Genomic DNA, 15,507 nt, shown 5'->3' on the forward strand with positions numbered 1-15,507 from the left:
CGTGGTGTGTGGATGTGGATCAGGTGCCGAGGCTGCTGGTGAATGCGCCTGTGCGGCGGCCCGCCGGGCCCAGCGGAGCGGGAGGCCGAGACGGCTCGGGCTGCAAAGACGGCGCAGACGGCGAAGGCACGAGCGCGGAGGCAGGACGTGATTGCGGGGCGCTGATTCCTTCTGGAACATGGCCGAGTCCGGAGTGGCGCGGGCCTCTCCGTCCCACCAGCGGGCAGCAGGTAAAGGGCGCGCGGCCGTGCCCGGCGTGTGCCCTCACCCTTCTGACTTCGCCATGCACATTGTGCCCGCGGGGCACAGCAGCGGGGCACACAGGGAGGGAGATGCTGTGTGCTTGTGTGTGTGTGTTCGTGTGTGTGCTTGTGTGTGTGTATGTGTGTGCGTGTGAATGTTCGTGTGTGTGCGTGCTTGTGTGTGTGCGCGCTCACGGACGCGGGGTGGGGGCAGGGCAGGGTGGTCTGCGGGGGCTCCTTCAGTCCTAGGGGTTGCCGGAGGGGGTCTGCGCCGCCCTCCTCCTCTGTAGGACAAAGGTGTCAGTGCCCGGGGTGCGCTTGTCGCGGTCCCCGCGGCCCGGACCCACCTCCGTGCAGGGCAGGAGCAGGCGCTGGGGGGCCGGGCCGGTGGCCATGCCCACCGGCATTGATCCTTGGCAGAGGGAGGGAAAGAGGAGAAAAAGAAGCGGGTGGGGGCTCCCTAGCGGGAGAGAAAGGCCACGCTTCATCCATCCTCCCCCACCCCCCAATTCTCCACCTACGCTGTAAGGGGGGGGGCGTATCTGAGCTCGGGGGCCGGTGCTGGAGGGGGATGGAGATAGCCTAGAACATCCACCCGGGAGACTTGAGATGCCTTTGCTTTTGCTGGTACCGCATCGTGCGCGTGAACAGAGGGACGGATGCTGGGGAGCAAGGGTTGAGGATATTTCGGATTCACGCCTGATTCCCGCTTATTTCCGAAAATTGGGCTTTTCAACACCTCCCCCCCCCTTCCCCTTTCTTTGCCAATCACCGACCATCCCAGTCCCAGGGGTGAGCAGGCGGAGGGGGTGCTGCTCGGACGCCCTCCTGTTGCAGACCTAGCTGCAAGGGCCAGTGTAGGTGCCTGTGTGTATACGTGTGGGTTCGTGTGCTGGAAAAGTAGCTCTAAAAAACGGGGGTAGGGTAGGGTAGGGTGTCCCCAACATGGTGTGTGTGTGTGTGTGTGTGTGTGTGTGTGTGTGTGTGTTTGGGGAAGGGTCTTACCTAGGGCGCAGATAAGTGCTTGGTGATTGAAACGGTGTGGCCACCTCCCGGGGTGAAGCTGAGAAGGGATCGGGGGGAGGAGGAGAAGGTTTGGGTTGCTCGCGATAGTGGGGAGAAGGAAAGCGAACCTCGCTGTGGGATCCGAAGCCTTGCTCAGTGCCAGCTGTGCCCCCGGAGGGCCCACCGCCAGCCTGGAGATGGGTGGGTGTGATATGACCCAGGCATGTGCGCTTATTGGCACACATATGTAAACATGGTGTGCCAGGATGGGCCCTGATGTGTGAACGTCGGGGCTCCCTCCAGCCAGAAGCTGGCGCCCATTACGTGGCTCGCAGCCCCCGGGGGGCCAAGCGTAGTTTTGGTACAAACCCCCAGCTCCCGAGCAGAGAGCGGATGGGAGGAAATGCGCCTAGACTTGAGCAGGAAGGAGGCGTGCTGTGCGCTCGGTTACTCACCCGCAGGTTTGCCTTTACAAAGTCCTTCTGTTTGCTTAGAAAAGAATCCGGTTTTATGAGACCGAAGCTATTTGCCGGGAGGCAACGTTCAGGTGTTTAGACCTGCCCCGCTTGGGCTGGTGCAGAGCTGCACCTACAAAGTTTTCCAGCCCCACACTGCGGTGGCTGGAAACTTGTTCTGACCTCCACACTCGCTGGAGAGAGAGAGAATCGAATTGGAAATATGCGGAATTTTGGATTAGAATGTTAGCTCCGCTGACCCTTTGAAGTGGCCACACAATTTCTTGGAGGATAAGCGGTAGGGAATCATTTCACACTGTTTGGGGTGATTATTTTTTATGAAATATAAATCAATAATATAAGATTATTTTTATAAAATAAATTAGTTACGAATTTTTATATTGTCACTACTATAAGTACAGGAAGGAAAGCAACCTAGGGGGATATTCGTTAATCAATTGTATGGCTCTGTTGGGGAACAAGTGTGCGTTCCTCATTAAATGATCCTGAAGGGCCCTTTCCAGCTCTATGATCCATAATCTCATTTCCATGTTCTTATTTTTTAATTCTGTATTTTTCAAGTGTAGCAGTTAAAAACAGTTCTAGTACTATATGATATGTAAAAAGTCCTTTTAATGCACATTTCCGGTCCTGTCCTTTACTATAAATTACCTGCTAAGTCCAGCTGCAGGGGCCATCTCCAGTTGTCCCGATCTGAATCTTGCAGCTGGACCCAGATGGCTCCGGAGGAGAGAGTGAGGCTGGTGGTGACTTTGCACAGCCTCCCTCACTTGCATCCGATTCACTTGCTAGTCATGGCATCACCTTCCTGATGTCATGATCCTCTTGGAGAATGAAGGACAGACAAGTCCAGGTATTTTATAAAAACGTTTGAACCACCCCAGGAAGTCTGCGCTAGTATTATCTCCACTCTGCAAATGAGGAAAGTGAGGCAAACAGAATTAAGTGACTTGTCCAGGGTCACACAGCTAGTAAGTGTCTGAGGCTGGGTTTGAACTGAGGTCTTCCAGACTTCTCTTTCCACTGGGATATTTAGTTTGTTACCTCCAGATTTTTCCTGAGGAGCTAAGATGGAGTTTTCCAGGATATGTTTTGTTAACATAACCTGTCAGAGGCAGAATATCTTAATCTTTCACCATAATTGTGTAACTGTCAATTTTATTGCCAAATATTTTAATGTTTTGTGGTAACATAAGGATTATCTCAAAGCTATTTTCCCTCTTTTGAAGTGTAAAGCTGGAAAGAAAATGTGTCATGAATTTTCAAAGGGATGCCTAGAAATTTAAATTCTAGGAGCTTGTAGGAAAAGCAAGGAGTAATATTGGAAGCTTCACCTTAAGAGTGTCGAGTAGTCCAGTAGCAAGCCTAGTAATGCTTTTTCTTTTTTTGTTGGAGTCTTATAAAAAATATTAGCCTTTGTGGAAAAGCAGTCTGATTACTCTGGGGAGGATTTTGGGGGAGAGAGCCCTGGATTTGGATTCAGTAGATCAGTGCTCTACTTCTGATTCAGTGCTCTGAATGCAGTAGGTGCTTAATAAATGTTTGTAACTTGGTGTGACCTTGGGCAAAAAACTTCTGTCTGAACTTCAGTACCCTCATCTATCAAATGAAGGGACTTCCACTGAGCTCTCTAATGTTTCTTCCAGTTCTAAATCAGTGACATTGGAGGCTTTGTTTCACTTGGGCCTTCACATGGTGGTAAGAGTTGGTGAAATGTTCTTAGCCAGGCTGGATCTAGAATGAAGTCTCTGTTGAGGTGAACCTGTAAGGCAACTGCGTGACACATTGGAGAAAGTACTCCTCCCTCTCTCCACCACCTCCCCTGGCCTGGAATCAGGGGGAGTTCCAATCCAGCCTCAGACACTTAACCTTGGACATTAAATCAGTGAACCACTGCCTGCCTCGTGTGTAAAACGGAGATAAGACCAGCACCTGTCTTCCAGAGCTTCTGGGATCAAATGAGAAAATAATATTTGTAATAAATGCTTGTTTCCTTCCCTTAAAGTCCTAAAATCTGCAATTAAGGTCAGAGGCTATCTTACTTTAGGGATCTGTAAGATCCCAAATAAGGCCAGTAAGATGCCTGGTACACAGTAAGAGCTTAATAAATGCTTTTTCATTCATGCATGAATATCATCAAAGAAAGTTACTCATCTTTTCCTCCACTGAATATTCCGTCAAGATATGGTGATAGTATCTCTAGTTGGTGTCATTTGTGATAATCAGTTGGATAGTTAAAAAAAGACCTTTTCTCCAAGAGAAGCCATGGGGGGAGATCCAGAGCTATGTGTCAGTTCGAGGTCAGGAGATGGCATTTACTTTTGGCACTGCCCCTTCCCCAAGCCTGTTGCCCCAGGCCATTGTTTTTGTCAGTGAGTTATTTTTTTTAATCCTACCTGATTCTTCGTGCCCCCATTTGGGGTTTTCTTGGCAGAGATATTGAAGTGGTTTGCCATTTCATTCTTCAGCTCATTTTACAGATGAGGAAACTGAGGCAAACAGGGTACGGTGACTTGCCCTGGGTCACGCAACTAGTGTCTGAGGTCTGATTTGAACTCAGATCTTTCTGACTTCAGACCAGCCTTCACCTAGTTGCACCAGAAGGAACCTTAGAGGTCATCTAGTCTAACTCTCTCATTTACAGATGGGGAAACTGAGGCTCGCAGAGATGGATTGATTCAGTGCCCAAGGTCACTGAAGTAGAGATAAAGGCAGCATCCTTACCAATCCTTTGATTCAATTCTCTTACTTTATAAACGATGATACTGAGGCCCAGGGATATTAAATGTCATAGATGGTCCTTTCTTTGTTTGCCACTGCCTACTTTCTGGTTGAATTGTACTTGAGTGTTACAGTTTCACTGTAGTCAAAGAAATTGCTACCAAGTGGCCGTAGGCCTTAGGTAGGTTTAGCTGGTAGTCAGCAGCTTCTGCTAAGTAAGCCAAAAGGCAGAATCATCAGAAGGTACTGCTGGACCGCAGGAACTGTGCTTGGCCTCCACATCCCCAGGCCAGTCCTCTCACAGATACAACACTGAGCATGGATACATTTCCTGTCTGTTCTCCTTCTGGCTAACTTAGCCCTGAGCATTAGCACACCAGCTGAGCCTCTTAACCCACTCTGAGTAGGGGAAGATACCTGGGCTTCCAAGAGCCACACTGACTCCTACCTTGTAGCGCCCTCTGTTTGTAGGATGTAAAGGATCAGTCTCCCATACCATGGCAATAACTGCACTCCCTCTTTGGGCCCAAGATTGCGAGAAGCAATTGTCTTTTTAAGCAAAAAATACTATTATAGTGAGGCAACTAGTTGGCATAGTGGATAGAGTGCTGACCCTGGAGTCAGGAGGATCTGAGTTCAAAATCCAGCCTCAGACACTAGCTGTGTGACCCTGGGCAAGTCACTTAACCTCCATTGCCTCGAAAACGAAAACCAAAAGAATGCTCTTATACCTGCTTCCTAGCTTCCTCTCCTCACCTCAGACATATTGCTGACTTGATAGTACTAACCCTGCAGATCAAAAGGGAACCAGACAAATACTTTAGCCTCAAGTCAAGAAGACCTGAGTCTAGTATGGCCTCAGAACCTTATTAGCTATGTGACCCTGGGGAAGTCACTTAATCTCTGTCTGCCTCAGTTTCCTCCTCTGTAAAATGGAGAAAAGAGCAGTATCTACCTTGAGGAGTTGTAGTGAGGATCACATGAGATAATAATTGTAAAGTGCCTGGCACATAGTGTGTGTATGTCTGAGTGTGTGTGAGTGTGTGTGTGTGTATGTGTGAGTGTGTGTGTGTGTATGTGTGAGTGTGTGAGTGTGTGTGTGTGTGTGTGTATGTGTGAGTGTGTGTGTGAGTGTGTGTGTGTGTATGTGTGAGTGTGTGAGTGTGTGTGTGAGTGTGTGAGTGTGTGTGTGAGTGTGTGTGTGTATGTGTGAGTGTGTGAGTGTGTGTGTGTGTATGTGTGAGTGTGTGTGAGTGTGTATGTGTGAGTGTGTGTGTGTGTGTGTGTATGTGTGAGTGTGTGTGAGTGTGTGTGAGTGTGTATGTGTGAGTGTGTGTATGTGTGAGTGTGTGTGTGTGTGTGAGTGTGTGTGTGTGTATGTGTGAGTGTGTGTGTGTGTGTGTATGTGTGAGTGTGTGTGAGTGTGTGTATGTGTGAGTGTGTGTGAGTGTGTGTGTGTGTGTGTGAGTGTGTGAGTGTGTGTGTGTATGTGTGAGTGTGTGAGTGTGTGTGTGTGTGTGTGTATGTGTGAGTGTGTGTGTGTGTGTGAGTGTGTGTGTGTATGTGTGAGTGTGTGAGTGTGTGTGTGTGTATGTGTGTGTGTGTGTGTGAATGTGTGAGTGTGTGTGTGAGTGTGTGTGTGTGTGTATACAAAAAACCCATGATACATACATATATTCCATATAGTACTTAATATATACATAGGTTGCTTAATACATACAGAGAAAGAAAGAATGCCAGAATTCTTGAACACTGAATTGAGAGGCAGCTGGGCAGCCAGGGTGCCAGACCCGGAGGCAGAAACACTGGAGTTCACATCCCATCTCAGACCTTTACCAGTTGTGTGACTTTGACCAAGTCATTTACCCTCTGCCTCACTTCCCCATTTGTAAAATGAGGGTAATAAGAGCACTGTCTTCTTGGATTGCTTAGAGGACCTAATGAGGTATTTCTAAAGCACTTTCCAAACCTTAAAATGTTATACTATTATTAATAATAACCCAACCGCAATTCCAGACAGGGTACACTCTAGTAGGGATGGGGAACCTGAGGCCTCAAGGTCGCATGTGGCCCTCTAGGTCCTCAAGTGCAGCTGAATCCAAACTTCACAGAAGAAATGCCTTTTATTAAAGGGGCCATACCCAAGGCACTAGAAGGCCACCTGTGGGCTCGAGGCCGCAGGCTCCCACCTCTGCTCTAGGGGCAAATGAAGGCATCCCAGCAACCCCCCAGCATTTGGTATAACTGGAGCCAGCAATTATGTAAAACACCTTGTGATGTATTGCTTGTCTTCCCCTTAAATCACAACTGGCACTCATCTATATTCCCTGGTCTTTAAAACGTATTTCTGAATACAACAGGAAAGAAATTCTAAGGCAGAAAACAAGTTATAGCCTTTATCAAAATATGACAAGGAAAGAGATATTTGGGTATCCGAATGGCTACTCAGCCCCAAGCAATGACTAATAAAAGAGTGGGAAAACAGAACCATCCTTCAAGGCTGAGACCTCTGGCAAAGAGAAAATCTTTTTCTTGTCCAGTGTACAGTATTGGAGAAGCAATGTGGGAGAGGTAGGGAGGGGAGGGAGAGCTTTCATACTGGAGTCAAAAAATGTGGGTTTGAGGGAGTCCCTCAGCTCTGACTCTTTCTCAGCTGCTTGCTAGCTCTGTGAAGTGAGTCATTTAAATGCTCTGACTTGGTTTCTAAATCTGTAAAATGAGGTTATGTAATAACACTTATCCGACATAACTCCCAGGGTAGTTATGAGAATCAGATGAGATAATGGAAGCCAACTGTAAGACACTGTGTAGCTGTCACTAACTTCCAAATCATGAACTTATTAATGAGTGTTTATTAGTGATTAATAATTAGTAATCATTAACTTCCAAAGTTTTTTTAGTTAACAATGCCATACGTCTATGCCATACTTCATAGCACTGTAACCATATGGCTTAGCTATATCTCGCTGCCACAGTAAGAAGGGCAGAAGGTCCCCATATCTGCCTTTGCCAGCAGACACTTGATCTCCTTGCTCAGAGGAGCAAAGTGTGACCATAGCAGATTAGAATATAAACTGTTGGCAGAATGTTACTGCTCTAGAGGATGGGATTCCAAACCATCACCGACTCACAAAACATTAGATTGTCAACTTAAGGGCAGAGACTGTGCTTTTTTTTATATATCAGCACTTAACCCAGTATCTGGCACACAGGAGGTGCTCAATAAATGCTTACTGAATGAATGAATGAAAACAGTAAAGGGAATGGTGAAAGGGAAAATGAGTCTGCAGAAAGTATGGCTTGAGATTCAACCCTAGAATCCAAGACTTTTTTCCATAGCTTCCTCAAAAAAATTGGGGGAGATGTCGTGGTACCTGGAGTAGGTAGTGGTCTCCATTTTACAAATAAAACAATAAAAACATAGAAAAGTTGCAAATCCTTTAAAGAGGCCACAGCAAAGCAATTCCAGTGTCAAAAATGACTAGACCTCTAGCCTTCTAACTCATGTGGCTCCATCTCAGGCCATACTTTATATTTAATGTCCCCATCCGGTTGAGGCAGGTAGGTGGCACAGTGGAAAACATCTTCCTGAGTTAAAATTTTGTCTCAGACATTTCCTAGCTGTTTGACCCTCGGCAAGTCACTTAACCTTGTTTGCCTCAGTTTCCTCATCTGTAAGATGACCTGGAGAAGGAAATGGCAAACCTCTCCAGCATCTCTGCCAAGAAAACCCCAAACAGCATCACAAAGAATCAGACATGACTGAACAAAAACAAAAGTTTTTAGCAACCAAACCTTTATGATGCAGAAAACCCCACAAGATTGCCATACTGCTTTGTATTGTTAGCACTTTGGTCCTAGGTGCCATTTTTTTCCTTAAAAAACCTCCAAAACTTACTGATGATTTTGCATTATATTGCTGTCACTTTGAAGCATTGTTAATAAGCAAAACAACTATACTACCCCTTATTCCACATCCGTAATCTACCGAGAGGAGAAAACAGTTTCATCACCAGTCCTCTCATGTCAAGACTGTTCACTTCTTTAGTGGAGCTCTGATGTCTTTCAGTTGCTTTCCTTTGCATTGTTTTAGGCATGTTCTCCTTGATTTTCCTTTCTTCTTTCAGCACCAGGTTGTAGGAGTCTTCCCAAGTACGTGGTTTCTTAGAGCATCAAAATGTTTCATTGCATTCATAGACTGAAATTTGTTCAACCATTCCCAGGTCAATGGGAATTCACTTTGGTTCGGGGTTGGTTGGTTCGTTTGCTTTTGTTGCCTTAGTTTGCTTCTGTGATGTCTCCAAGGGGGAGAATCCCTGATGTGGAAACTTCTACCTCTGCACAGAATGGCAACCCACTTGTAACTTAAGAGTCTTAGAAAGTTGCCTACATCACTGACAATGTTAAATGACACTTGCCTATAGTCACATAACATTATAAAGAGACCTTCTGTGAATATTTTGTTATATATGGGACCCATCTTTCAATGGCCTCCTTGGGACATATGCTCAGTAAAACACTGTATGAATCACTGGCAGCACACATAGAAAAGGAGGCTCAGTCTCTGCTTTCAGGGAGTTCAAATTCTAGGAGAGGAAGCCAACATACATGGGGAAGTTTCAGCCATAAGTCAGGTGGAAAGGCCCATTGGTTCTTAGGGTATAGCTACAGCAGGCAGATGGTAGTTTGTCTTCTTGAATGTCATTTTCATGGAGTTTCTGATGTTGAACCATCCAGTGGGGCCAAGGATTTTAATGTGAAGAAATGGGTTTTCTAGGTTTTCAAGAGCTGTAACTACTGAGGAGGTAGAGTGTGTAGCACTTTTAGAATTAGTGGTGAAGTCCCACAAAGGTTGCTTCCTGGGAGCACGTCACAAGCAGAACCAGCGGTCTGGGTTCGGGGCTCTTGGTCGTAACTTGTCTGATAGTGACATGGCGCCAGCTGGTCAACATTTGGTGCTGGCGTTAGGGAGATGGAAGGCCCTCTTCTCCACAGGGCTTGCTTCTCCATAGGATGACCATGGTGGTTAGGCATTCCTGCAAAAACTTTCATATGTCATCAATGTTTTGTTTTATCTTTTACAATCATGTCTACCTCTACCTTTGGAATTATCCTCCTAAAAGGATTGATATATACATATATATATATATATATATATATATATATATATATATATATATATATATATATATATATATATATATATAACAACTCATTTTGTTATAGCAAAAAAAATAAATCTAAGATGGGAGTACCCATCAATTAGGGAAATGGTTGAAGAAATTATGATTTACAAATATAACAGTATCACTGCACCATAAGAAATAACGAAGGCACAGATTCAGAGAAGCATAGGAAGATTGTATAACCTGATATAGAGTGAGGGGAGCAGAACCAGGAGAACAAGTCACACAATGACTACAATATTGTAAAGAAAAGTAGCTTGAAATTCTGAAGAGCTTTGATTAATGGAGTGACCAATCCCAATTCAAGAGGACCAAGGATGAAGAGAAGTGATGGAAAAGAGGTATAATTGTGGTTATTCAGTCATTCATTTGTGTCTGACTTCCTGACCCCATAGACACACCAGGCCCTTCTGTCCTCCACTGTCTCTTGAAATCTGTCCAAGTTCATGTTCATGGTTTCCATGGCACTATCTCTTCATCTTCTCCTCTGCCATCCCCCTTTCCTTTTGTCTTCAGTCTTTCCCAACCAAGGTCTTTTCTGGTGAGTCTTGTTTTCTCAGTCTGTGACCAAAGTATTTAAGCTTCTGGGTTAGTATTTGACCTTCCAGTGAAAAGTCTGAATTAATTTAAATATTGAATCAATTTGCAATTGAGATATATTTTGGGACACGGATAACGTGTGGATTTGTTTTGATTATGCCAACAAGGGAGGATTTCAAAATTTAGGTTAAGAAGAGAGGAATTGGAGGGAGAGGAGGAATTGTGATAGTGATGACAAAAAGAGAATAAGAAAGAAAAAAGCATCGATGAAACATTAAAAGAACGCACAGAAGAGAACAGATGGAGGTTCAGAGGGAGAATCAGAAAAGCAGGACGGCTTTGAAATTGCTGGATTTTCCCTCATGCCTTTCGAAAAGGAAGCAAACTGAATATAGTAAAAATTTATGATTCATTATATGGTTTATCATATAGATTTTTATTATGTAGTATTTTTAAAAATAAAATGATCTCCCTAAATCACCCAGGCGGTCAGTTTTCTTGAATGTACTTATAAATTCAGTGACAACATCAGTCTCCACTTTGAATACAAAGGAAAGCTAGGCAGAAATTATTTTATGAGGTTTTTGTATGAACAGACCTTGTGGGGTGTGATGACCTCTTGCAATCCATTACCTCCCCTAAACATTCTTCATTTTCCTTACCTTTCCCAATGGCTCCGCCGGCAGCATTGGGGTGTTGTGACGAGAGGAAGATGTGGGGTGGTGGCTGGGAGCAGGGATGGAGCAACAGAAGTCCTTAGGGCTGGTACCGCCATTCTCTGGTGCCTGGCAGTGAATATCGTGATGGGGTGGGGCTTCAAAAGGCCTAGGAAAACATCGGGGTGTGAGAAGGCTCTGGCTGTGTTAGTCTATCTTCCTCCTGTCCCAGCCCTTCCAATTACCTGCCTCACCCCTGATAGCTTCACCTTTTCCTTCTTTCTTTGCCTTTGCCTTTTTTCTTTCAAAGATAGAAGAACTAGGGAGGGATACTCAAAATTAAGAAGAATATCACATTTAAAAAATATACTATTTGCTTGACAAAGTCAGATATTCCGGTTTCTTCATGATGCTATTTGCTCATTTTCAGACAGACAAATACTCAGTTTTCTGAATATCCCAGGGCCTGTCATCGAGTAGCTCAGTTGTGATACTGCCGCCACCCTGGTGCAAGTCTTTTCCACCTTGTACCCAGACTGTGGCAATAGCCTTCTGTTTGGTTTTCCTGCCTGCCTGCCCCACCCTAGAGACCAAAGTAATTTTCCTAGAGAAGAGATCCAGTCATGTCACCCCTCTACTGAGTAGAGTTGGCTCCCTAGAAATCATTTGTTTGGCCTTCAGAGCCTTTCATAACCTACGATCCCCCACCTTTCCAGTCTTCTCACCCCTTCCAGCAGTTGTTACCAGCCCCACCTCCCATACCCCATTCTGCAATCCAGTGGTGGTGACCCCCTTCTGTTTTTCCCATGAGACGCTCCATCCCTGAGCTCTGGACATTTCCATCAACTGCTCCTGGTTCATAGAATCTTCTCTCTTTTCATCTCTGTCCTCTTGTTTTCTTCAAGACCCAGTCACAATTCCACCTTCTACGCCAAGCTTTTCTCAAGCCTTCCTTTCTAATGCCCTCACTCTGTTGATTATCTCCAATTTATCCTGCAGATAGCTACTCTGTACGTCGTTATTTGCATGTTGTCTCCCTCAATAGATGATGAGCTCCTCCAGGGCAGAACATGTCTTTGCCTTTTTTTCCTGGCATCCCCAGCTCTTATCACGGTGCCTGGCATGTAGTAGGCGCTTACTAAGTGTTTATTGACCAACCGATTGGCTGGCTGGTTCTTTGGAGACAAGACGTTAGGTAAAACATTCTAAGGCGGCTCTCGGACATAGAAGCCTTTACAAAGTTCCAATATTGTAAGTGGGTGAGTGACTGCGCAATGGTTTTTGCAGATACTGACCTTGCTGTATATATCACTTGAGTAAAGGGATTTCCTAAGAATTGTGTTTACTGGCTGATTATTCATCGGAAGCGTTAGTGAGTTATAGTGTTAGTACAGTTGTAGTATATATATATTTACATATATATACATCATATAGAGTATGGACCCAAAGAGTTACCCCTAAACCCAAGGTAGCAGCTGCCTTTGAAGGTCATCACACGTTGGGGCGATAGCGTAGAGGTAGAGTTACATGGAAAACAAATCAAAAGAAGTCAAACCTCAAGTCATGAGAGTATAACAGATGAGTAAATACAACATTTTTTTTTTATTAAAAAATGTTTGTAAGCCTTTCAGTTTCCATAGTTCCCACAGACTCGAGGGCTCCTTAATGCTACAGACAATCGCCAATTTCGTTGTTTTGTATTCTGTCACATATTAAGGGGCATAATTAGTATTTTGTACCCCATACTTAGTTACCAGAAGTACTGGAGAAATTACAAAATAGTCTGCTTATAATAAGATTAGCCAACCTTTTACATTTTTTCTTTTGTTGTCAATTTTAATGATCATTAACTAATTAATACAAAAAAGATCAAAATCTTATCCCACACTCTTAGCTTTTTAAAAGGCAGAACTTAGTGTGTCAGCAACCCAGGGAAGAAAAGGCTTTTGTTCGTTATTTGATTTTGATACAGTGCTTATACTTTAAGTCTCTGGAGGCGGGAGCTGTGTACAAAGGTAAGGGGGGAGGTCAGCTGAGTCATTCAGTCCCTCTACCCCACTTAAAGAAGGTGTCAAGATGTTTAAACAAGTGAGGACATTTCTCTGTGGAATCCATTAATTGTAGACTTTAGTCTGAGTGTCAGAAAAATGATTGATGCGTCTCTCTGAAAGCCGCTGGATGAACTGGAGCCATGCTGCAAAGGACAGATGTTCGGATCGGTAGATTGTTATTAATCCATGAAACCTGTTGGGAATGGGGAACTGAGCTACCAGCAATTTAGTGATTCAAATCTTCAGCCAAGCCCCTGAGAAATAATTGTTTGGGAAGGGTGGAGCAGGTGTTGAGGGAGAGGGCTTCTGGAAAGCTCTTCAGGTTTAGCCCTGGTCTCCTTTGACTGGATGAGGACCTTTGGAACTTTCCAGTCAGAGCATTTAGGCTTTTTCATAGACGTCCTAGCTCTGGCTAGCATCAGTGTTCAAATCAGAATTGAGAAGAGAACGAGAAAGGCTGATTCAAAGCTTTCTAAGGGGTTGAAAAGATACATCATTATACCTAAGAGGAGCTTGATAAGTACTACATAAAGGGGAAGAAAAGATTCCTAGCATCTTTGCCACCTGAGCTTGAGCTAACTTCCCCTGGACTCTCTAAGGACTGGTGGGAGAATGTATCATATATGTATCTATAGGTAGATAGTGGAGTGGATAGAGTGCTGGCCCTGAGTTCAAATCCATTTGTTTACTAGCAAGTCATCTGACTTCTGTTTGCCTCAGTTTCCTCAACTATAAAATAATAGCATCGATCTTGGGTTAGATGAGGTTGGTGAGGATCGAACAAAATAATATTTGTAAAAGCCTACACACAGTAGGCGCTATATGAATGCCTTTTCTCTTTCCCAAGGACTTCTTTGGGGAATATCAACTGTATGCTAAATTACTGGAGTAAAATTATTGTTACTCAATCGTATCTAACTCTTCATGTCCCCATTTGGGGTTTTCTTGTCAAAGATACTGACGTGGTTTGTTGGTATTTCATTCTCCATCTCATTTTACAGATGAGGAAACTGAGGCAAGCAGGGTTAAGTGACTTGCCCAGGGTCACACAGCTAGGAGATGTCTGAGGTCAGATTTGAACTCAGGAAGATGAATCTTCCTTGACTCCATGCCTGGTACTTCACCACCTAGCTGCTCATAGTAAAATTACCCCTTTCTAAAAGCTGGTTAAGTTTGGCCGGCTAGTTGAAATCAACCATTAGCCATGGTGGAGCGTAGAGAGGATCATACCGTTTGTGGCTTGTGAACTACATCACTAGATCTTGTCCCAGCCCCTCAAAGCTACTCTAGAACCCTGAGGGGAGATGCAGCAGCCACTTTGAAGACCTAATATGTCATTGCTAAAGGTGCCTGGGAGAGTAAGGCCCGAGCATGGGCGGTATCTCTCTCACACCTTTCTCTTTAGCTTTTAGCACAATGCATTGCACACGTTACTGTATTTGTTGACTTGAGTTTAAGCTGACTTCACTCAACACCTTGCACATATTAAGTGCTTAATAAAATGTTTATTGATGATAATATTGATTTGTTATATGTGACCCAGTGCCAAATTATTTTGAAAGAAACAAAAGATTTCCTCTCTACCTTCCAGACCTCCCAGAAGTTCCGCCATCATTAGCCCAGCTTTTTTACTCTTCCTGCACCACTCTGGTTTGTTAATCATCTCTCCTCATCTCCTTGGGCAATTTGTTTGGCTCCTTTTTTTCCACTGAGTCAGACTGAAAACTGCTAACATTCTGTTTTATTACATTAATATATGACAGTCTAGTCAACTGTTCCCTAATTGCTAGATGAAAGGACCATAGATTTAGTGTTTGAAGGGACCTCTTAGAGGCCATACAGTTTAGTCTCCTTATTTTTCAGCTGAGAAAACTGAGATTCAGGGAAGTAAACAGCCCGGCCACATAGTGGAAAAACCAGGATTTGTTTCCAAGTCCTTTGGGAGAAGAGAAGGTGCTTACCATGTGTCAGGCCCTGTACTAAGGACTTTAGCAAATATAGTCTCATTGGATCCTCACAACAATCCTGCAACAAGGATAAGTACTTTACAGTTGAGGAAACTGAGGCAGATAGAGGTTAAGTGTCTTGCCCAGGTTCCTACAGCTAGTTATTATCTAAGGCTGGTTCTGAACTCAGTCTTCCTGACTCCAAGCCCAGTGGTCTTCCCATTGTGTTACCTCAGTACATCAGAATGACTCCTTGGCTCCAAGTCCAGCATCCTTTGCCCACTGGCACATTTCCTTTCTTTTTCTAATTAGAGCAGCCCTAAATATTTTTGTGATAATAGGACCCCCTTTTTCTTTAAATGATGTTTTGTGGCTACAAGTCATATTAATGGAATCTCTGAGCGTGAAGGGCATGACCAGCTTTTGACTTTGTTCATTGCGTGGTCCCCAAGAGTTTCGTCCCAACAACGTCATGGCGTTTCTGTTTCCCTGCCGCCTTGCAAACATTGGACATTAATCATTTTTGGATAATTGTGCCATTCTGGGGGGTATGAGGTGGTATCTTAATGTTGTTGATTCATATTTCTCAGATTGTTTGGAAATTTGACATTTTTCTTGTAATTCTCAACTTTTTTTGTGTGGAAGTAACATCATTTCCTTTTTCCAGAATCTTAATTCAGATCA

At 44.3% G+C, this 15,507-nt stretch overlaps 1 protein-coding gene across 5 annotated transcripts in view; it reads left to right on the forward strand.

Annotated features, from left to right (window-relative positions):
• Nucleotides 1–14: 14 nt before the first annotated feature.
• The window catches only part of MAP7D2 (MAP7 domain containing 2), a 182,478-nt gene continuing 166,985 nt past the window's right edge, over nucleotides 15–15,507 (forward strand). Inside the window, exon 1 of one of the 5 annotated variants that reach the window (XR_011968256.1) lies at nucleotides 15–230. Coding sequence is in view for 3 of the 5 variants with exons in the window: in XM_072615305.1 (XP_072471406.1) it covers nucleotides 179–230 (52 nt within the window). In the remaining 2 variants the exon portion in view is untranslated. Of the gene's footprint in view, nucleotides 231–1,657; nucleotides 2,001–15,507 lie in introns of those variants that run through there. The other 4 variants (XM_072615305.1, XM_072615306.1, XM_072615308.1 and 1 more) reach the window with 4 other exon arrangements.

Source organism: Notamacropus eugenii, chromosome 5 (genome assembly GCF_028372415.1).
Source record: "Notamacropus eugenii isolate mMacEug1 chromosome 5, mMacEug1.pri_v2, whole genome shotgun sequence".
Classification (NCBI taxonomy): Eukaryota; Metazoa; Chordata; class Mammalia; order Diprotodontia; family Macropodidae; genus Notamacropus; species Notamacropus eugenii.